At 36.8% G+C, this 24,142-nt stretch overlaps 2 protein-coding genes, 1 long non-coding RNA gene and 1 pseudogene across 6 annotated transcripts; 3 read left to right on the top strand and 1 right to left on the bottom strand.

Annotated features, from left to right (window-relative positions):
* The first annotated feature begins 1,594 nt into the window (after positions 1–1,594).
* Positions 1,595–7,549, top strand: LOC113287400 (protein EMSY-LIKE 3-like). 4 transcript variants are annotated; one of them, XM_026536142.1, is made up of 11 exons: positions 2,003–2,061; positions 2,360–2,415; positions 2,942–3,147; positions 3,238–3,347; positions 3,458–3,674; positions 3,766–3,993; positions 4,075–4,143; positions 4,628–4,849; positions 5,687–5,755; positions 5,842–5,905; positions 7,071–7,549. In XM_026536142.1, coding segments are annotated over exons 1-11 (1,491 nt in total). In that variant the 5' UTR covers positions 2,003–2,059; the 3' UTR covers positions 7,319–7,549. The 4 variants fall into 4 exon arrangements, with proteins under 4 accessions (XP_026391924.1, XP_026391927.1, XP_026391925.1 ...); XM_026536140.1 differs by having other exon boundaries at positions 2,045–2,061; positions 3,458–3,644; XM_026536141.1 differs by lacking the exon at positions 7,071–7,549 and adding an exon at positions 6,508–6,923 and having other exon boundaries at positions 2,045–2,061.
* A 2,834-nt stretch (positions 7,550–10,383) lies between these two features.
* Positions 10,384–11,522, top strand: LOC113287397 (annotated as a pseudogene).
* Positions 11,523–11,624: 102 nt separating this feature from the next.
* Positions 11,625–21,290, bottom strand: LOC113287396 (chaperone protein dnaJ GFA2, mitochondrial-like). Its single transcript, XM_026536138.1, has 18 exons — positions 20,998–21,290; positions 20,820–20,907; positions 20,643–20,720; positions 20,451–20,533; positions 20,112–20,195; positions 19,980–20,018; positions 19,374–19,496; positions 18,223–18,273; positions 18,028–18,115; positions 17,860–17,924; positions 17,699–17,773; positions 16,958–17,030; positions 16,418–16,509; positions 16,266–16,337; positions 14,810–14,866; positions 12,760–12,808; positions 12,362–12,428; positions 11,625–11,984 (listed from the first exon to the last, which is right to left on the bottom strand). Exons 1-18 carry the CDS (start codon positions 21,079–21,081, stop codon positions 11,891–11,893), a joined length of 1,362 nt encoding a protein of 453 aa, XP_026391923.1. The 5' UTR covers positions 21,082–21,290; the 3' UTR covers positions 11,625–11,890.
* On the top strand, positions 12,897–14,420 carry LOC113287398. The gene is made up of 2 exons (XR_003330038.1): positions 12,897–13,392; positions 14,148–14,420. It is a non-coding gene; the product is annotated as an uncharacterized LOC113287398 (long non-coding RNA).
* Positions 21,291–24,142: the final 2,852 nt, after the last annotated feature.

Below are 24,142 nucleotides of genomic sequence, written 5' to 3'. Positions count from 1 at the left end.
CGGAGAGCATGTTGGTATTTCATTGGCTGACTAAAATTGGATCTGGGCCGGTCAATTTGGCTAGCCAAGTTGGACGGCCGAGATCGTTTTGTGACAGCAATATGCTGCCACTAACATAAATTAGGGTTTTGAACGTTGGGCGGCCAACCTTCTTTGAGTAATCAGTCAGTGGCTCCGCTTGCAAGTTGTAAGGGTTTCGATTGGCTGAGGCATAAGTAGGCCCGCCAGTGCATGTCACAGAGCTTGTCCGACTGTGTTGGGAGGCGGCTAGGCTTGATAAATCAGTCGGCCAAAACGTACAGTCGTGATTGTTTTAGGACTGACATGGGCAACCTATATGTGATTCCTCAATGAATTAGTTGTGTCGACCAACCAACTTCCACTTTTTAATCAAAAGTGTATGTGGCGCTCTTGGAGCGATTTGATTGGTTGATGGAAAAGTGGGGGCTAGCAAGCAGTAATGTGGGGCGTGGCCGATCGGCCACGGGCAGTGCCTGTTAGGACAAACCGGCCGACCAAGTGGCATGGCCGCGCCTCCTTTTGTTGCTGCTTTTATTTGCCGTAGTTCCTCTTTATTTCTTGTTTTCCAACTTTTGGTAGGATTTTGCTCCTACTAGTCCATGGTTGATCAATCTCCTAGCTTACCTAGGTTTGATCTCGAACATTAGGGTTTGAGATATTGCACATACCGCAAAAAGACTTATTTTTTTGTAAATTAGTAAAATTAGGTTAGAAATATTGAATTTGTGGGTTGGCACAAAAATCAATCAATTTCTGGTGAATTTTGTGCGTTCATACAAAATCACTAATTATGTTTCAGAGAGCAGCATAACTTTGCGGGCTTCTGATTAAGTACTTCTCTGCACATCTTAATCCTGACACTTCGGGAAATTCATGCCACTCAGTTGCGAGCGAACATTAATTTTCATATCATGTCAACATCAAGAGTTCGACTGGGAACATGGCGTAGAATAAATACTCAGTAAGCCATGCGTCAGTAAATAATGTAGGCGGAAGATTAATAAAATTTACAAAGTATTTGGGATTGTTGCTGCATGCACCATTCTAGATAAATTTTATATATAAATTTACTGAATTGTTCAATATATATGTAAGTAAAAGTGGCCTAGGCACTCATCACTTTTAAATGGCTCTTTTTTTGCAGAATGACAACACATTAACTACAGAGTCTTACAATATTAATCCTGAACTAAAAACCACCATCAACACAATGATTTTAGATCTACTGTCGAAGAATTCGTGAACCGTAGGATGCTCTGAAGTGAAATGTAAAGAAAAACTCCTTTGGAGCTTGAATAGACTCGCTCGATAGATCTTAAAACTGGACCTAAAATTGGAATAATCCTTTTTAGGACTATTTTTGAAAGATCTTAAAACTGAGGGCGCCTTTTTTCTATTTGTTCTATTTTTAAATGAGGGTTAAGGAAGGAGGATACGAAAATTAAATCTTGGATGAGGGGTGTGGGGTGGGGAAGTAAATATTTCAATGATGTTCCACGTGCGAGAGGCATGTGTGACCATTGCTTTCTATATAAATACGCCGGGCGGGGCATCTCTATGAAGGAATGTGAGTTTCTAAATCTCGTTTCGCTTTTCGTTTTGGATTTCGCTTTGTTTGTGTCGGTTCACTTTTGGCTGGCTATCAGCCCTAATTTCATTTTTCAATAGTAGGTGCTACTTACTTACTCATTTCCACCAGAAGAAGAAGAAGAATAGGTTTCATCTCGAAACCCTAATTTTAGATTTATTATATCAATTTTGGGAAAGAATATCAACAAATGATAAAGCTCTCGTGATTTACTCATCGTGGTTTCAGCTGAAGAATTTCCTTTTCCAGTATACTCTAGGTATTCTTAAATCTGGCTATTATGGACTATGGTCTCTCCGACAGCAGTGGTTAGTTGCTCTTTATAAAGTTCATGTCTTTTATGAATTTCTTTTTGTTACTTATGAAATTCCGTCGTCTCTTTTCCAGGAATAGGGTTTGGGTTTAGGTCTTTGTAGGGTTTTCGCTAATTGTCTCTGGAGAAATTCTTTTATGTAAGATCAATTTAGACGGTGAATAGCGTTTTTGCATTTGACCGAGGAAAAAAGAAATTAGGGTTTGTTAACTAAATGTGTTGCTAGTAATTCTTGTGATTAAGCTTTTCCGATAGTGTAAATCTTCGTTTCCCATGAAATTAAAGTTGGAATCTCATACATCAAAAAAAAAGAAAAGAGAAAACATAAAGAAATTTCCCCCATTTTTTATTTTCCCTTCACTGTTGTCCTTGCTGAATATTACTTTTTGGGGTTTGGGCTCTTTTCTGTTATCTGAGGCTTTGGGTTGCTGAACTAGGTTGCTACTGAAGGTGCGTGAGAAGAATGTATACAGCAACTGGCTGCAAAAGTTAGGTAGTTAAAGTTTCTTAACTTGTAGAAAATCTGTGTTCATTGTCCGGTGTTTGCTTCCTTAGCTCTTTTAAATTGGTGACTCGTAGAACTAGCTAGTTCGGAACAGAATGATGGGGAATAAGAATGAATGTGACATAGATAAGGATGTTCACATGGCTACGGGAGAGACCTTCAGTTATCTGAGAGTTAGAAAGAATCCTCTAGAAAGCCAGATACTAGTTAAGTACAACAATGTGCAAGAGCAATAGAATAGCAGCTTGTAACTTATGAAAGACTGGAGTTCACAACCACTCTGTTCATAGACTTCGTATGATAAGATCATATGGGTTGATTGTATGCCGATTTATCTCTCATGGGTTCCTTCATAATCAATCGCAGATCCATGCAAAATTTGTGATTATCTCGTCTTGTAAATCCTGATCAAAGTTCGCTGCATTCAGATTTAAATTAGATTCTTAGGTACATATTGTGTACGTCATGTTTGTGCTTCTTAGTTTCTTAATCAGTTTCTTCATAATGACTGCAGGCACTGGGGATGATCTTCCTCCGAATAATCAAAATCGAGGTAGAAGAGTTGGTCGGGTGGCTGGCAATGGCAGATCTTCTATAGCTGGTTCTGCTCCACACCCTAGATTTTACAACGACATGGAGGCTCAAATCCACCATCTTGAGCAAGATGCGTACATCTCAATTCTGAGGGCTTTTAAAGTGCAATCTGATGCCATTTCTTGGGTATATATCTTTCTTTACATTGTTCACATGCCAATGTTTCTCATATATAATTTGATTATCATTTTTTTGTTGTTGTTGCATATGTCTTAGGAAAAAGAAAGTTTAATGACAGAACTTAGAAGAGAGTTGAGAGTATCGGATGAAGAACACAGGGAACTTCTAGGAAGGGTCAATGCAGATGACATCGTTATCAGGATAAGGTCTGGTGAAAGTGACCTCTGTTGTTGTCTTTCTGATAGGCATTGTTTTATCAGCATTTTCGATCAATTGGTTGTTCTTTTAACTGGAATTTTTTGGGGAATTTCTTAAGGGAATGGAGAAAAGCAGGACATCAGCCTGGTATGCTCACAACTGCTCAACCTACTCATGATGCAATAGTCGCAACATTCCGCAAGAAGCAAAAGATATCAAACTCAGTGCCTTCTCTATCATTGAATCCACACATGTTGGCTGCATCGATGCAGCCAACGTTAACCTCTGGAAAACGAGGTGTTGCGGTAGGAGCTAGGGGCAAGAAGCCTAAATCAGTAAGTTAAATATTAGTAGTATAGGTGTTATATAAAGTGTAAACTAACATTATGTTTATCTGTTTGGTTTATGTTCTTTTTTATTTTACAGGGTCAGCCGTTACCTGGTGTATCCTTAGTTAAGCCTGTGCAGTATCCTTTAACTGGTCCAGCTGGAAGGGGATTCCGTCCTAATCGGGGTCTTTCTGGTGCACTTGTGACAAATGGACGCGTGGGAGCTGGAAGTTCTGATCCATACATTGGGCGGAAGGTGATGACAAGGTGGCCTGAGGATAACAACTTCTATGAAGCTGTTATAACTGATTATGATCCTATACAGGTGTGTTTGACTTTGAAGTGCTTGTGATATTGGTCTTTGGCAGGTTTTTAACCTACATTACCTATTTGGAATATTTGGCAGGGCTTACATGCTCTCGTGTATGATATGCATACAAATGATGAGGCATTTGAATGGGTTAATCTCAATGAGGTAAATATTCTACATGTTCAGTACAATCTAGAAGACACTTTATCACATCTCCAAATAAGTCTGTTATTGAATGCTTAAGCTTCAATTTACTGTTCCTTGAAGCAGTTCCTGTATATTGTTAAATAAAAATGTTTTTTCCATGATAACACCAAGATAATTATTGTTTGCCGGGCAATGTATAGTTTATTTGTCGGTTTATGACTCACATCCTTGGTGTTTATCCAGTTTGATTAGTCACACTTAACTTACTTAAAGTCCAAATTGTATCTGATGGACCATGTGCAAGTCAAGGGTTAGTGGTTTCTCTTATGTATGGCCCCTTTACATATGATTAGACAGAATCCTCAAAGGCAATTCTTGTGTAATCATTTCTTATATTTGGTTACATTATTCTCTCTGCTATACATTTCCACACTGTTCACTTTATTTTATAGCTGGGTTATGTTTTAATATGACTGTTTAAAACTATCTATTTTAACTGCAGATTTCCCCCGAAGACATTAGGTGGGAGGGCGAGAACATGGGAATATCTCGAAAAGGTGGTCGTGGAATGAAGAAGTCCATGGACCATGATGGTGTTGTGCCATGGGAAGGGAGAGAGGACAGGATTCAACCGGAGAAGGACCTTCTACCCTTACAAAATACAAATGGAAAGAAGAATATGGATGATATTGAGATGATTCTCACAGAAACAGTAGTTAAGGAGGTATGGTTGAGCCAAGGCTTCAATGTCCAAATATCTCAATATCTAAGCTACCTGTGTGGTTGTTGTCTGATACTGACAGTGACAACCTTACCAACATTGGATACTCTATGCACCTTTCCTTTCTCGTTGGTATAAATATGTTACATCAATAGCAAGCATGGCCATAGAAGGGAACATATTATATACACACATACATATAAGTAGAAGCCCTTTGGTGGGGAGTCAGGTGTAAAACTGAATATTGTATGTGAATTTACCATTTTGATGCTGATCCTCAATAGTGATCATTTAGTTTTTGCTAATGACAGTAGAATTACTGCAATACTTTCCATAATGCCCTAGAAAACTTTCTCAGTTTGTAATTCTTCAGGTGATCTTAACTAACTGCCAGCAAAACTACTTTAAAGATTACTGAATTATTTAATCTAATATGATGCTGGCGTGTTCAGTCTTTAATTTGCAGTAGATTGTTTATATTCTAGTATTTTATACTCCATCCATTTAAAAAATATAGGCTTGTTTCATGTATGAAATTTTATACATGAAACAAGCCTATTTTTGAAACAGAGGTAATATTGTTCTAGAGATTGTAAAAGAATCATGCAGTATCAGAATTTCATCATATCTTCTGTACATAGATTGAAATTGGTGAAAATGTAATTACCATTTCAATATATTAGATGAATCTAATATGTTTTGTGCATGTTTTAACTTCGAGAAAGAAGAAGGGTCTTTGACTTGTCCTATATTAGAATGCAGTCTAAGCCTAGAGCAACTCGTGAAATTTACATTGCTAATCGTTTTATGGCATTTCCCGTTCTTGGTTATTATGGGCAGGTGGAAAAGGTTTTCCTTTTGAGTCGCCCTGATCCTCTTGAGATTGAGAAGGCAATGACGATGCTGAAAGTAAGCACAAACCCTCAATTTTTATTGTTACTTTTCTTTCACTTGATTTTACATGGCAAGTTAAATCTTATTGCTTGTAATTGCAGAACCAAGAGAAAACATTAATTGATACACTTGCAAGGATTGCAGATGCTTCTGATGGGGAAAGTGGTAATAGCTATATTTCCTGATCCTTCAGAATTTTATATTTAGCATCTTCTGTTTTTTCACAGCTACTGCCTACCTTTGCTTTGGACGTTTAACTACGAAAGCTGTTGAAATTTACTCCAAGTAATATAGATAGGAAAACAAAAAAGAACACAACTGCTGAGTTTGGTGTAAGTTGGACCAGTTGGTTATCTCGGAGTAAATACCAACAGATAATAAGTAATTAAAAAAGTGTATGGTCTCTTCCTTAATGCTGAGAAATTGGTTCTAGGTCCAACTCTTTCTGTCGTGGCCATGACAAGTCAGTGAACACAAGACTAGCTTCTCCCAGAAAAAGGAAAATTAATGAAACAAAAAAATTAAAGGAGAGAGGAAAACTGAAGGCTGGATCTTATCCAACTCTGTTTATTATGCAACCAGCTGGTGTGTTGTGTGTAGATGGGTGAAAAGAAGTCTCTGTTTTTTTAGTATATTTTTTTTTGAAATTAAAAATAGCTGAAAAATATAATGAATTAAATCATTGTATTGCACTTGGTAACTCAACACCTAGAAAGAGATCTTCTATCAGTTTTTCTCTACTCTAATTACCCAATGTCTTATTGTAGTAATATCCTCACTTGAAAAGCGAGCAGTAGACTGACATTTCTGGAACCATTTAGCTGAATTTGCGTTTGGAGAATTCTGGGCTGAATGATTTTGTTCGATTATTGTATTTAAGTGCTCAATATGTGAATGTAATCGTACCTGTATTTCTAAGGATTAATTTATGTTGATTTCTTCTAATACATTAGCAGTAGCTTATCCAAGTGGTATCTGTAACATAATATATCTAGCACCTGTAATCAGATTTGGTTTCTATGTATAATTATTGATAAAAAAACCATATGTAGAGAGCTAGGTCAATGTGTAGGTGGATTTGCTGTCCAGCATGAAAATAGAAATTTACAAGAAGAGTGTGGATGTGTATTTAAATTATTTTGGATCTGATTTTATTGTGGTGAATAGATTCAACCGTCCCAGTAATAAATAGCCCAAGTATTGCACCAGTTCAATATCTGATCAATTGAGGATTCTTGTGTTCTCTTCCTTGTCAAAGACTAATGAGTAGCACAAATTTCATTTTTTTCATTAAATTACATTTGATTTCTTGTTATATTGCTGGGAGCAGATGATGGCAAACAGGCAAATACTCATGGGCCACCAATGGGGAGGGATCTGGTGTTGCCAAACAAACAACATGATATCAGTGAAAATGGGATGGTGACTGAAGGAGAAGGCCGTGGTATTTGTGATAATGGACATACTCTAGGTACAAGAAATGAGATGATGACTGAGAGTGGTGAACAAGGATTTGAGGTTAGAGTGGCAGCTTCAAATAATGATGAGGATGATGAGATGGTCATCGTTGACGTCTAACGCTGTAATCTAATTTGTCATGCTCCTTGAATCCTTTCAAATGTAAGTTTAATTTAACTAATCCGTGAGCTGGCAGTGACCGGACCAGAAAGTTTCCGAGTAAAACTAGTTCTTAACTTGATGTAAAGTAATTTAGCACCCAAGACGTTTTGATCTTATTCTTGTACAGATGAGTTACGAAACTAGTCCTTCTGTATCTTAATGTTTTCCAGTGTTCACTCTGTTGTTGTCGTTTTTGTTTTCCCTGGAACTAGAAATTAAATGAAATTTAGTTTTCCTTTTCTCGTAATAGATTGGCAACTTCGCCTCTACATGTAAATTCTAGTTCTGTCGGCTAAGATTATTGTGGTCATAGCTCTTTTAACCTTGGAAATTCACTTTGCAAAAACTGTGTAAAGGGAAAAAGTTGATTTGCGGGTAATGGGAGTCGAAGTGAAAGGTGTGTTCCCATCGGCCCAGTTTAACAGGTTTTGGGGGATTCAGAGATCGAGAGGGATAAAGAGCTTAGAGAAAGCGACTACATCAGCACCTCCATAGTAAGTCAAGAAAGCAACAGCGAATTACAAACAACTTCTTCGAACTGTAATTTTGAGGGATTTCCCTTCCAATATGTTTCTTCTCATTAAATCTGTATTACTATCTAAATTAAACTGGAATGTATCTGGATTTTCTAAGACTTGAGCAAGCTTCCAGGAGCGACCAAGCATGATAGTATATTTCTCAGAATTAGAGTTTCATCCTCTATGCCAGTGACCTTAGTAAGTCTTATCCTTTACGCCAATGCCAATGGCTTCAGTATGACCGTCATACATATACGTGTTGCAACATTTAAACCTCGGGTTATATTGAACTGTTTCTTCTTCTTACTAGTACATTATTATTTATTTTTTGACGAAATGGCAAATTCAAATTAAGAAGTGAGTAATCACAAAAATAACTAAGCTAGCTTATACCCATTACAGCTTTCCAATTGCATATTAGAGAAGAAAGAGGAACCCCATCAAACAACTTAGTAAGAAGCGCCCGTGTGCATTTTACAGAAACAATCAATTGATTTAAGTGTCTTTGTTTGTCGTCAAAATTCCTTTCATTCCAAAACCTCCACCAAATTGCGAAAGGAAGCATACTCCAGATTTTCTTAACCATTTTCCTTCCTTTCTTGTTCCTCCGTTCCCAAATTAAATAGGGGCAGTAGTCTCTTTGCACTGAATAAACAAGTGGTCATTCCCCGATACCATTTATCCTGTTTTCGTGCAGTACTTCATGAAAACAAATCTGCTTATGTGCTCGATGTCTCCTCCACTAGATGTTAGTGATTTAGTTAGAAAAGAATGGATTCATGTTTCCAAATTTGGCAAGAGTGCAGTATCAACTTGCATGTTCCAATGGCACAAGAGTTAGTAAGCATGTTTGATATGTCCCTTGTCGCCAATTGTTGTACTTGTGCACCTATCACGACCTACCTACCTACTTTTCCTCCACATGTTCATTTCATTCGACTTGGGAACACTTTCCTGCTTCTTTCTTTTTCTTCCTAATAGTAAGTAAATCTGGGTTAGGCTTCCACACCCACTAACTTCATGCACTATTATTACAGCCAGCAATATCACTATCTCTATCAACTATTACGTAAGAGTAGTGCGTCCTTGTTCAGTGTTAGTTGGACATACATAAATGAATATATCTTCTCCATTACATTACAGCTAAGAGAGAAAAAGACAGTAGCAGCATGAGAAGATATGAATGTAAGAACACAGCCAAGCCATCGTTACGAACGAAATTTTGAAAGTCAAAATACAAACGAAAACAAAGATAAAAGGAAGACAAGTCAAAGATTGCAAACACCAGTATCTTTTTATCTTTTAAGTTCCTAAGAGCAACTGCAGTGGTGCGATCAAAACCAAAGATCAAAGATCAAAAAAAAGACCAAATTTTGGGTTTAGTCCGTGTTGTGACGCAACGGTACATGATTAAAATTTCGTCAGGCGGACTTTAAAAGTCCGCCCCATTTTTTTTTCGTAAAATTTCATCAGGCGGACTTTAAAAGTCCGCCCCATTTTTTGTAACTTTCATCAGGCGGACTTTAAAAGTCCGCCCCATTTTTGGTAACTTTCATCAGGCGGACTTTAAAAGTCCGCCTCATTCTTTTTCTTTTTTATTTAATTTGAATTTTCATCGGGCGTAATTTAAATCTCCGCCCGTTAACAAGCGTACTTTAAATTTACGCCCAGCAACAAGCGTACTTTAAATTTACGCCCGACTATATTAGAATTTGGGATTTGGTCGCGACCATATTTGGTCTGGAATTTGATCTTTGGTTGGGATTTGATCTTTACTCCGTCCCACTGTGTTACGATCTCATCCCAAATTTTTGGTTATACTCGCCCACTGTGGACGACCAAACCCAAATATTAGGTCCAGTGTATAGGCGTAGTGGGACGGACTATCGATCAAAATTTTTGATCAAAGATTAAAAACCAGACCAAATTTGGTCTGCGACCAAGACCAAACGCAAATATAGTCGGGCGTTTATATAATGTCCGCCTACACAACGGGCGTTGATATAATGTCCGCAATTCATCGAGCATTTGTAAAGTTAACGCCTGATGTGGGGGCGTTCGTAAAGAATTCGCCTGGAACGGGCGGAGGTTAAATGTACGCCCCACTGGGCATTGATATACATTACGCCTGACTACCAGGCGGGGATAAACTTAACGCCTTTAGTGGGCGTTGATATACATTACGCCCCAAGCTTACAATTAAGACCACCATCACATGGGGCGGGCTTTATACCTCCGCCCCATTATTATTATTTATTTATTTTTTTTATTTTCTGTTTGAATTCCTCCGAGCGTAATCTTTACAAACGCCCCATTTCAGGCGTAATCTTTACAAACGCCCCATTTCAGGCGTTATCTTTACCAACGCCTGATTCCAGGCGTAAATTTTACCAACGCTCGATATCCAGGCGAACTTTATATCAACGCGCGACCAAATTTTGCTCTTCTCCCTCTACGCCACACGACGGACTAAACCCAAATTTGATCTTTTTTTTTAGTCTTTGGTCTTTGGTTTTGGTCGCACCACTGCAGTTGCTCTAACATAGCACTATGCGTGTGTCAAGCTGGCTAATGCTATACATACAACTCCCTAACACTATCTTCAAAATAAAACCGATCAGTCAGTCGATCACCATGATGAATTGTCTGCTGTACTCGCTCTTTCTTCTCTTGTTATCTGCTACCCTAATATCTCCTTCTCTTGGGGCTTTAGGAAAATGCAATCCCAGTGATTACAAAGCTCTTATGAATATTAAGAAGTCTCTAAACAACCCTTACCATCTAGCTTCATGGGTTCCAAACACAGACTGTTGTAACTGGTACGTAGTCGAATGTGATCCCAACACCAACCGTATCAACCAACTCAGTCTTTCAAGGTAATATCTCTGCCCAAATTCCATCCTCGGTAGGCGACCTTCCTTACCTCCAAACTCTTGTTTTCCGGCACCTTACAAATGTCACCGGTTCAATCCCACAGTCTATCACAAAGTTAAAGCATCTTAAAATGCTACGTCTCAGCTGGATGAATCTCTCAGGGCCGGTTCCCAATTTCCTTGATCAACTCACAACTCTCACTTACCTCGATCTCTCTTTCAATCAGTTCTCCGGTTCCATCCCACCCAATCTCTCTGACCTTAAAAACCTCTGTACCCTCCACCTTGATAGAAACAAACTCACAGGTTCCATCCCAGAATCTTTTGGGAGTTTTGCTGCTTCTATTTATCTTTTCTTATCTCACAATCAACTCTCAGGTCCAATTCCAAAATCTTTAGGAGATCTGGATTCTCAAGTACTTGATCTGTCGAGGAACAAACTTGTTGGGGACGCATCAACACTGTTTAAACCAAACCACAGTGGCGAGAACGATTGATTTGTCCAGGATTCAATTAGAGTTTGATCTAACCAAGGTCAAGTTTCCAAAGAGTCTAACCTCCTTGGACATATCACATAATAAGATCTTCGGTGGAATCCCAGACGACATTATTGGTTTGGATTTGCAACTGTTGAATGTGAGCTACAATAGATTATGTGGACAGATATCAAATGGATGGAAACTGCAGAGTTGAGTTTTGACGACACTTCCTTTTTCCATAATAGGTGTTTGTGTGGGCCACCACTGGTAGGTTGTAAGGAATGATAAAGAATAGAATAAGATTATGAATGCCTTGCAAGTTGTAACACAAAATTTCAAAGTTCAAATGATTAGCATCAAAGCTAAATTATAGTATGACCACAAGGAGGAAAAATGAAATAAAAAAGCGCTCTTTATGATTGAATCAGTATAACTGTAATATGTACCCTCTATTATTCAAATGTGTAACCATGAGTTTACTCTCCTCTCAAATATTCAAATGTGATCTCAACCAGGAAAACTTCTAAGCATCTTACTGATAAATACCCTCTAGATGGATGTAACATGTAAGAGGGGCAGGAGCGGAATGCAAGCAAAATATTTGCAAAAAAATTTAATCGAGTAAGCAGGCTGGTTGTGTTTAAATTATGATGATCATTTTTACCCAAACTGCGCGCTATCACCCTTGTAAACTTCTCTCTGTTCCTCCTTCGCAAATTCTTCAATTAACTCACGTTGTCTTTGCGTTAGATTCCTGTACCAGAAGAAAATAAAATCCTCATCAAATAAATATTTTCATATAAATCTATAAGGATATATATGTATATATACCTGATGTGCTATTTACATATGCTTTTTTTTTTCTCAAGTTCAATATATTAGCAAAACTAATTTAATTGAAGAATTGACCTATCAGGGACCTCAATTTAAGCTTGGAACTTCAAACCCAAAACTATTTTCTTTTCAGCGATGCAAAAATTCTGTAACAATGTTCACTATATAACACAGTGTGATCATCATTAACAGCTTGATAGAGGAACAGGAACAGTCTAGTCTTCTACACAACTAAAAGTCACTTCAATAGTACAGTTCTAGCATCAACGTAACAAAAAACCTATCAATAGAACTTACGTTGGAATGCTGACATTGAAGTGCACATATTGATCACCAAACGACGCAGAGTTACTGGTTTTGATTCCTGTTGGAACATTGGAACGGTCAAATTAATGGTACAGGAAAAAAAGAAAGGCCAAGTTTGAACATGTATAGATATAAGATGAGATTGCTATACACGTGCAGTAAGCTTACTAAGGCTGTGAGGGGCATCCAAGAAATTGAAATCCATAGGTGATAGAGCATCACCAATTTTATAGTATACTATTACCAAATGCATGGCCCTATCAAGTTTTACTATGGCTTAAGTATGACCATTTATACCAATTCCATAAGCGAGACACTCAATCACTAAGAGCATATGCAGGCTGGAAATTTGCGTAAAATTCGAAAACATCCATATATACTCTTCTAACCTTTTCTCTTCAGTACAACCTTCTGACCAGGTTGAGTGCCAGGAGGAACCTGTAACCAAGACCGGGATAAAATTACATTACCTGGGATAAGTTCTGAATACATAATTGAATAAAAAATACTACATATAGATATGGTCGTCGTGAAAATTATGAGCAGAGAACTACAAATGGGCAGTTCAGGATTTGTCCTAGGGGTGCACACGGACCCGACTAAACCGCCAAAACCGCCCGACCCGATCAAGAACACCGAACCCGAAGTACAAAATGTCCTTGAACGGTAAGTGTATTCTAAACCCGAGCTATCTACGGCGCCACTCGGTTGTATGTTGTTACCGACCGACCTCACCCTAAACCGACCGATCAAAAAGATCTATGGTTAATAAAACCCTATACCTCCATATAAATACTTCTCTTAATACTCTCGTCCAGCCACCAACCCTACATCTCATTTATTCTTCTTTATTCTCCCATTTCTCTCGAGAGCAAAACTAGGGTTGCCGAAGAGGCGACTCCATTTTCTTCTCATCTTCAACCTTTTATCTTCTTTACTAACTCCAACGCTCACCTAGCTACATCACGGTCATCATCTCCAGTTGCTGCTGATATTTGTTGATAATCAGATGGAGTCTACAGGTAATTGAAAGTTTGTTGATTTATTTTTATTAGTAGGGTTTGATTGATTTCGATTTGTTGATTGATTCTCTTTAATTAAGGCACTGCTGCTATTTAATGGGATTTACTGTTTAGTTTGATTTCGTTTTTTTTTTTATTTATGCTTTAATTAATTGAGATACTCTTATTGAATGAGGTTTGGTTTGCTTGGATTTTTTTTGATTGTTTTCATCAATTGAGGTACTCTTATTAACGGGTTTTAATTTGATTTCAATTTATTTTGTTTGATTTTGTGTTTTGATTATCTCTTAAGTGTGGATTTTTCTTTCACTGCTTTGTCTAATTTGCTTTATACATCAATAAAAAAGATGTGGATTTTACTCTGTATGGTATATGAGATCATGTTATTGAGGAGAGAATTGAATCAATTGATCATTTGATTGTTATATGCATGTCACTATGAATATTTGAATGATGTCTTATACGGGTATGTTTAATTTGTTTTTCACTGGGCATATTATTTCCCCATGGATCATTTGGTGTTATGGTGTAAGATATGAACAAGTTTGTTGGAGTATGAAAATGTCACTTTTAGTTGTGTAAAGAGTTGAGTATTTTGCTGTTGATAGTTTCATTCCTTAACTTAAATGACTGCAATATATGAACTGCATTGAATGCCTTGTCCTGTGTGTATATTTGTATATCTGCTTAAGTATATACAATTCATATTGTCTGGCTGGGGACTTATGTATTTTTCTTCTTCTTGTTTCTTGCAGGTGCTGCTTGGAAGAACCTCTAGAATATCTATCATTTTGGAATTTACATGTTGAAGAATAAAACCTTAGTCTGCTAGCTATCATTTGTTTATTCGTTCATTCTTTATTCATTCATTTTTTTCTTACAGAAGTATCAAAACAGTCTAGTAACTCTAGTTTGCTTCAAGTTGCTTTCAATTTGCTTGGATTATTATCAGTTTATTTAGAGATTTTTCATTCTGCTTAAAGATTATTATCAGTTTGATTGTTGAATTTATTATTATTCTTAGCAAATCTTTCTGTACTAGTGAACTTTTCAGTATTCTTATTGCCATACTGCATAAACAGGTCACTGGAACAAGTATTTCAGTGTAAAATAGGAAGTGGATATGGTCGGGTCGGACGGGTTTACGGTTTGCCCAATCCAACTCCACCTGGTTACACGAAAATCGGTAAAACCGTACTGAACCGAGTCTGAATCGGACGGTTCACAACCGAACCGATCTAAAAATTCACTAGTATTTGGTGCAGCTAGAAAATAAACCGACCTTTATGGTTCTACGGTCGGTAGGGATGAAAACCGATCCGAACCGACCGTTGTGCACCCCTAATTTGTCCCATAGTTTCCAGACAAGATAAATTGATCTTTCATCCAATAAAGTAATAGCAAGAACTCCACATACCTTGAGAACAACATCCCTGGTAAGAGTTGGGACTTGAACCGTTCCACCAAGAATCGCCTATAAAAGAAACAACCCAAACAAGAATCTGGTTAATATTCCTCATACATGAACTAGAAACTCATTCTTACCTACAACAAAAATAGAATTTTTTTGTTATTTCACCGCTTAAGTACAAGAAGCTGATTCAGCAAGTTCAAGTAACCCATACAACCACACATTGCAACTCGAACCTCATCAGTAACTCAGAAATAAACTCGTGGAAACAAAGTAAGAACATGTGATCCCATGGCGACGGCAATGGTAGTGCAATCGCAAAGGTAGGTGTGGATAAGCACCTCATGAAGAGAACGGGTATTGTTGCAGAAAGCCTTCCTAGTTTGAAAATGGTCTCTAGACCATGCTAATGATGTTATCACAAGTTTAATTGCGACTCCCAACTACCTAACACATTTCTAGTGCCATATACATGTGATATTTTCAACTACTTACAGCAGTGACACCTTCAAGTCCCTACAAGAGATCCTAGAAACACCTTTGGTAATTTTAGTGTCAGTAGGGACACTTATGGTCTATCTTTCATTCACACTCATTTTCCTCGTAATTTATGACTTACAACCAGAGATCTCAACCTTCAGCTGTCAACTTTTGTATTTACCCTCCACTTATCCTACATCCAACTGATACAAGCTCTGTAAATGCTGTATGAGGACGCATATCTATTGGATCAACATCAACTTCACGTCTGATTCCTCTGATCTATGCAATACCTAATCAAGTTATGAACCACAATCAACCAAGTCCTCTTACAATGATTAATTTTCTAACTATCACATTTTTATCATTTTAAGCCATGAAATAGAACCTGATTAAGCCAATAAAGACCCTGCAGAAACACCATAGAGAACGGGGTCCAAATCAAGATCTTATTAGAAGTTGCACATCACCCCCATCATAAAGGTAAAATGGGGCCTTGAATGTGTCATGTTTTATGTTGATATACAAGGGTGGGGACCATCTCAGCAAAAGATCAGGCATCAAATCATAAAAGAAAAGAAAAAGAGTCTTCATCAGGACTTCTAAACCATAAAAGAGTCTCTGTGGTTCACTGATGAAAGAAAAGAAGTCCATACAAAGGTCCATATTGGTAGAAGACATTCCCAGATTTTTGATACTCAGGTGACCAGCCTTAGACCCATAGACACGCAGAAGAAGATATTTAGAATTTTCAACCGCTGTGGGACCCATCTTAGCTGTCAAAGAACTACTTTCATGCACTTATACGAAAAATAAATAGCCAAACAGGAAGGAGAATTACACCGCCCCGAATATTCCTCCAATGACTTTTAATCTTCAAGCTTAAGAACCACTACATTAAAGCTAACAAACAGAACAAAAAAAAGAGAGAACCAAAAGCATAAACTGAAAAATTGGGAAAGCTAGTCTGCGAAGCACAAACCTGAGTAGCACTCACTACCGCATCGACATGAATATCGAGACCCTCTCTTCGGAAAACAGGATCTTCTCGAACCTGCAATAATTCATATTTCAATACTTGTAGCGCAGGCTGGTCTGTAAAAACATACATATGGCGAGGTTTAGATGTGTTACATTTATTGTAATATAAAGATCGCCAGGTTGATTTCCATCAGGATCTGCTCCACCACTTTTAGGAATCCTGATAGTTTCATTATTATCAATTCCTGGAAGCATCAAAACTCAAATGTAAGAATCCATAGTAAACGACATATGTTGGCAATAGCTTGCAGGAATGCTGCGTGATTTAGTTCAGTTGAGCCACTCAACAATACACATCTTCTTTGTTTTTAATAATAAACAAATAAACTTGCAGGACCTAATAACAAGCTTTATCGAGCTGAAGACTCTGTTACACAAGGTGCACAGAAAAGATAAAATAAAGACCATTACTAACTTTCCAAACCGAAATCTAAGCACCAGAAGAGAAACTATTATCCAAAAATTCGTCATCTGAAGATGAAAGATACCGGCATCAGAACAGCAGAAATGAATCCAAACAACGCTTAATACTCAAAAATGAGAAAAAATGCTATCTGACTTGAAAATTTAAATGCAGATCAGAATCTAAGTCGTAAAACCTCCAATTGCGAGGAATGGAGCATTAAAGCATACCCGGCATCACATTAATATTCACTGTCTTCGGTCCTCTAACAACTCGATCTCCCTTGCATGACTTGCAGAAGCTCTGCATGTGGATAACAACAGCAGGTGCTCCAATGTCAACTTACATGCAGCAGGAAATATAATTGCAGTACATCCTTGAAGTTTAAATAATTCAACGAATACAGAAAAGACACAAAAAACAGATCATCTGAAGCGAAAATCTCCTTAAAGGGTATATTTGTTTGGTTAGAAACATGAGGTTTTTGCTCTTGCTATCATTAAGATCGGCCAGGGGCAAACTATAAAGCAAAAGGGAACTTCTCGTAATGATGTTAAGTTACAGCATATTTCTAACTAAGCCCTTTTCATTAAATGGATGAACAGAAGTACGTCGAATTTGTCTAAAGTTTATCAGTGCCTCGCCTGTTACTTCAGGCGATATAGCATTTCAAAGAATTACAAATTCATGAGACTAAATTAAGACATGCATCCGACGTATATACTCCTTTAAGCACTGCTGATTCCAAGTCGTAATTAGTCCTATTCCTGGCTTCTAACAAATGATACAGGTGAAACTGACGGTGAAGTCCATTTGACATGACAAAGAATTTGGCATTACTCAAGGGACCTTATTGACATCTGCAGCATACTGGCAAAATAATAACTACAGACACCACACAAACAGTTGCCAACAAAAATTAGCTTCATGTTTATAATAGAGTATCCTCATATCTATAAGATGAGCAATACCGTCACAACTTTTCCCATTCCACCACAACGTGTGCATGTCTTTTGCATTCTAAATGGACCAGTCTGCATGGTTACCTGCACATTTACAGAACCGAATTTAACTAACAACGCAGAAAAGAGGAGTTCAGAGAACCAGCAAAATGAAGGATAATAAAACCAACCACTCCCGAACCCCTACAAGTCTGACATGTTTCAGGCATTGTTCCAGGAGGGACACCAGTTCCACCTGCAAAACATACCCCATGAACATCAAAAAACTGAGGAAGGGCAAATATGCCTAATTAATCAGTAAGTTAATAGACTTTGAAGTTAAAAGTTATCTATCATACCACAAGCTTCACAAGGTAAAGAAGTTTGAAATGTCACAGTTTTGGAGCAACCACGGACAGCTTCCATGAAAGAGAGTTCAAATACAACCTAGCAGAGCAATTTATAAAAAGAAATGATGTCAGCACAATGGAGTTTTAGTTTTTACTCAACACTTAACCATCTTTAAATTTGTTTCCTCAGAGGGAGAGAGAGACCTTCACATCTTGGCCTCCAAATCCTTTTTGCTTGAAGAATTCTTTGAAAAACTGCTCCAGTTGTAAGCAAAAGATAACAAATCAGTATCCGAGGAAAATTCAAATGTTCTGAACAAGATAATTTAATGATAAGCAGCACATGTAAAAACATCTGATTCTGATTCCGCTGTATAGAACAGAGCAACTTTAAAACTGCCCTTCACTTCTCCAATACAATCACTTTGATGTATCGAGTTTGAAATGGATCCAAGATAATGGATCTAGATGCATAACATGGACTACTCAACTAAGAAAGTGATTCCTGTTATGTTTCTCTATACCAAAATAAGGATGTAGTTTGTATCACCAAAAACGGTTGAACACAGGAATCATAGCACATGGCGCCTATTAAACGAAGGGAAGTCATTCTTATCTCAATCAAAGAAACAATATTCGGAGTTCTGTGAATGAAAAATCACAATTCACAAAAAAGATGAAAATAGAGGATGCATGGAATCTTGGCTGATAAGTAACAGAAGTAACGAATACAAAGTGATTCTGTATTTGCATATTGAACAGTAAGGAATTAACTGAAGACATATCAATTAGATTTTTTTATCAAAAATTACTCCCAGAGGACCTTAACTGCCCAGCTTAGAGCAAGCACTGTGGCCAGGAAGAATTTTATGTGATACCTCAGCCATGAAAGACTTCCAAATTGCAAGTGCTCTGGTGCTTCCATAGCCAAAACCGAACCCAAGGTTCAAATTCGGTTGAGACCAGACAGCCGATGTCCGGCTATCATTAAAAACATGTGAAAGAGAGAAAGAGAAAGAGAGAGAGACTTGTTTCTCATAAAAAAGTAGTTTACTGTCTGAACAGAATTGTTCCCAACTTCGTTACAGGATGCAAGAACGAAGTAGAGAAAAGTACTTTTTCCATGACGCTAAGCAACCAGAGCAGTTGCTTTTGCATGAAGAAGCCTTAAAGGAGACAATTGCCTACCACAGTGCTTGCTCTTACAGGTACGCTTTCAACTAAAGTATAAATGTGCATTAATCTATGAAGTCAACACATGATAAATATGCTAAAATTCATTAAAAAAATATATAGAATTCCTAACAAGATTTAGAGATAAGAAAATATGAAGGCATGTGAAAAAAGTTCGTTACATCATTCACTCCACCAGCACCAGCTCCGGGTCGAAAAAAATCCTCAAATGGATTAAAGCCCCCATTGAATGGACTGGGGCCACCACCACCAGCACCTTGTTGTTCAAATGCATCATGACCAACCTATTTTCAAAACAAGATTATGAGACTTATATATAGAGAGCAGACAGGCTGAAGATAGTTCGAAGTTCGAACTTTTAGACATTTGTGATTAATGAGTTCACAATATTGAAGTTATTTGCTAAGGGTGTTAGAAAGATGAAAAGAGTGGTGAATATGAACAAAAATAACCATATTTGCAGAGACCATCCTTAAATGTGAAAATACAACATATTAAATATGGTACTGTAAGAAGAAGAAGATAGTATCAGATGGAAGCTTCAACATATGTATAAAACTTGTACTTATTGCAACTTAGAGAGAATGACACCATGAAGGAACATAAATTAGTAGAAAAGAACTAATGGATTAGTACCACATAATGCAAAGAACCAAAAAGCTGAATGGCAAAAGCAGATTAAAAACTATCCTACATTGAGGAACATCACTTGAGTGTATTAGTTGAATAATATCTACTAGGAACAAATAGAGAACAAATCCGCATACCTGGTCATAATGCGATCGCTTTTCATTGTCTTTTAAAACCTAAATCGTACATAACACATGAATAGATAGAATTACTATGACGAAAAAGAGCAAGGGGTTATAATATCTAAGAAGAATATCGCGAAAGTATACCTCATAGGCTTTTTGAACCTCTTGAAACTTCTTTGCAGCATCAGCGTCACCTTTATTTGTATCTGGATGAAACTTTTTGGCAAGCTACATATACAAGAAATAGAATTAATTCAAGAAAAAAGGACAACTACAGCAATCCAGGTATCATCAGTAACCCTCAAATGATGTTATATGCTGAAATTTGTACGGGCCATCATAATACAGCATAATCCAAATTCCGTCCACCAGCGTGTCACAACATGTACATGTCCTTGGGTTAATGATCACACTATACAATAGTCAACAAATACAAGAACTGCAAGCAGTTGTTGTGTGTGTAATGCAGATAAAGGAACATACCCCGTGGAACGCTTTCTTAATTTCAGATACACTTGACTTCTTGCTGACTCCAAGTATTTCGTAATAATCTCTACATACTGAGCCTGTAAGAGGCAAAGCCACGTTAAAACAACAATTCGTAATAGTTAAACAAAAGATCATTTTTTTTTGGGTGCAAAAAAACTTGAGAACAAAGAAAAGAATCTTTAGTACCAGTCGCATGAATCTTCCTCGTTGACCCCAAACACCCATGAAAACCTCCGTTTAGAAAACCACCAGTACTAAATTTTGCTGAAACACAAAAAAAAAATTTAAAATATTAATTGAAGGATGAAACATATAGTATATCCTAATTATGAAAAGTGAAATCCAATTAAAAACCTAATATACCATTTTCCAAGTCCCTATACCCAAAATTCATGTATGAATTGCAGGAATTTGAAACGAAACCCCGACCTTGCCGCAAGGAATAATTTAACTGCTCGAGAAAAAACATCGAATCAATGCATTTACAGTACTGAAATAAATAGATGTACCCGTATCGAAGAAAAATTTATAGGAATCTTACATTTGGAGAAGAGTATAGCAGCTTGGAATCAAGAGACTTTCTGACAAGCCAATAAGCAAGTCTGGTACCGTTGGACCTCACCATTGGAGATCAATTTGATTGAAAATGGTGTTCGGAAGAGTTGTTTTAATGGAAACCCTAAACAGAAAGGTTGTAGGAGGAAGCGGGAAAGCAAAGCTTAGGCAATTCACTGTGTTTATCTGGAAACGTCGAGAGACGAAAAGAGAGAGAGATAGTGGCGACGGACGGAGGGTTTATGTTTGTAACCTAGAATATGACCCGTTCCGTAACCGCCCGGGGTTAATATTTTGATAAATTATTAGTACTGCTAAATTGATAAATGTTATATGATAAATTAATAAGTTATTTTCATATCGAAGCATATCAAGTTTAACTTTAAATTTCTAAAATAAGTGTAGTATCAAATAATTGAAGATTTTATTTTCAATTCAAATTTTCTAATTATTTTATAACATATTATGTATATAAATGTGTATAATAAGAAAAAAAAACATAATAAAATCATTTCAAACTTTTCAAGGATTACAAAAAATTAAAGATGAATTCCAATGTTTTATAAATGTCAACAAAAACAAATAACCTTATATTTCTATTTTAATAAGCACCGTTATATAATTTCACGACTGCAATAACTGATTATTGGATTTTTTTCACCACGCAACATACTTACATTCTTTTTCTTCTTGTCGTTGGAAGATGGTTCTTGCTTAGATGGACATCAAAAATTGAAATATATTGGTTATTTTTAGTAATAGAAAATTGGTATCTCCACTGTGTTGCACAACCTGTTTTTTTTTATTTTGTAATTTTGTCATCCCACCAATCCTCTCTTTAAAGTGTTCGTGATCTGATTTTCGTTATACTTAGCTAAATTAATAGCTTTCTTTTGGAAAAAAAATTATGATAAAAAAGGAAACTCGGTTAGGAGTTGAGCTACTGTTGAGCAGCTTAGGGATGCCTCTTCTTCCCAACTCATGAACTCAGGATATTGTACTTTAAAAAAAATTAAGATATTGTGATAGTCAAATATTTTTTATCTGATTTATAAATGAATTTCAAGGAGATAAATTTTCGTGTTGATTCTTGTACAATCTGTAAATTAGTGACGTAAATGTGTGATCTTTAGTGACATAATATGATTTTTTTTGGCTATCCATAGTGTACAAAGAAAAGAAAAATAAAAAGGCTTCCATGAAAAACAACATAAGTCGCCTCCTTCTACTACAATCATTTCCATCTACTTCAACAATACGACCCAGAGACCCATTAGACAGAGCGACACATCTCGGTAAATACATCTTTAATTGGATAATAAACACCATGAACAATAAAACTTGCAGGAGGAACATTTATGACTTGCAGGAAAAATATTAAACTCATTCTTCCTCACAGAGATCGTTGCAATCTTCCGAAGATAACGAATCATGAGAACATCAATGTTCTAGATGAACGTATTTACATCACCATATAATTGTGGGGACAAATTTAATCATATCACACTCAGGACACATAACGAATCACCAAACAGGTAGGGCTTCTTGACTTTTACTTCTTGTAAAAAAAATTAGGAGATAATTGTCTTTGTTGAGTACAGTGTGATTCCGTCTCACCCAATGTAGTTAATATCGGATATCGGTTCATCTCAGCCGGGACCGATACACTGGTACGATATTATCGTTGAAATATCGGTTCTAGATTTAGAGACTATAATTTTATATTAAACATTTCTCCACACATTTTCGGATAAGATATAATAGATAACATCAATTTTATCAAAAAAACAAAAGAGTAACTTTAGTAGACTTGCTTCGAGAGCTACATGCACCTCTACTACCACCTGGAAGACTTTCTTCGCCAAAATTACCCTTAAACTTTATAGAAAACGACCAATACCGTCTCATATCAGGAAATGTAGGAAAATTTCGTATCGACCGATACGGCCGATATTTGACCGAAACGGCCGATATTCGACCGATACGGCCGATATTATCGGGCGAATATCGTATCCCCGATATCCTTCTTATCGTATCGTTCTGGATCGATATCCGAAATATCCCCGATATATCGACCGATACGGCCGATATTGACTACATTGGTCTCACCTATAAAAGGTCGCTATAATTGTGGAAAATCAAGATAAGGCAACATAAAAATTATTTCCAAGTAGCTGAAGGGTGATATGGCATTCCCTTGATTTATCACCTTATCAGTGCCTCCATTTCCAACGAAGTGTTTGGCATGCACAATAATAATACTTCTGCAATGAAACAAACAAAATTAGTTCAACAAATGCACATCATGATTTTTCGTAGCATTTACTCTGTCGTATTTCATGCTATAACACAAAAATCAGTCCATAGTGAAAGGAAATGATGAGAAAGATTAAAAGGTTTGAGTTATATCCCACACTGCTCTGGGGTTAATTGTAATGTGCGGATTCGGCATTGAATGGGGCATTCTATTTTAATCTTCCAGTAAAAAAATATACTCCATTACTTGTGGATGTTTCCAGAACAGACCGTGCCCATCTTGAGCTTTATCTAAAATCTAAATTATATTTAAATAAAGTCCGTCGTTAGTAGTTGAAATATCTAGGAAAAATATTGCTAGCAGTTGAAATATCTAGACAAAGGTCAAGCATAAATGTTTTAGAATCCATACTCGTACAATAGAATTCAACGTGTAATAACACTCGTCCAACATCATTTAAAATCCATACTGATCATCAACTTTTCTGATACTAGTTTCTTTATCCATGTTCCATAAATTTTCTTAGTAGAACCCTGCTGCCAACTCAAACCCAAACTACATCACCAAAATATAGTCTAATCAAACACAATAATTCACTTTCTATAAAAACTCCTATTGTATAACTAATCAAAGCAATGGAAGATTTAATTATGGTGAACTCCAACACACATAGCAAGTCTATGATTTTTATTAAACACATGAGATATTAACAATCATCTGAAGGTGAGTAAGCTCATTGCAAACGTGGTCGAATAACATCTAGTTCACGAAATTCAAAAGAAACACATATATGGATAAGGATAGTCTACAAAGCCCTAAAATCCAAATCTAACACTATCATAATCTCCAAGATTAAATTGATAACGGAAAAAAT

This window comes from Papaver somniferum, chromosome 6, assembly GCF_003573695.1.
Source record: "Papaver somniferum cultivar HN1 chromosome 6, ASM357369v1, whole genome shotgun sequence".
Taxonomy (NCBI): Eukaryota; Viridiplantae; Streptophyta; class Magnoliopsida; order Ranunculales; family Papaveraceae; genus Papaver; species Papaver somniferum.
Note: the sequence above shows the minus strand (reverse complement) of the source record. Positions and strands in the feature narration are given on the sequence as shown.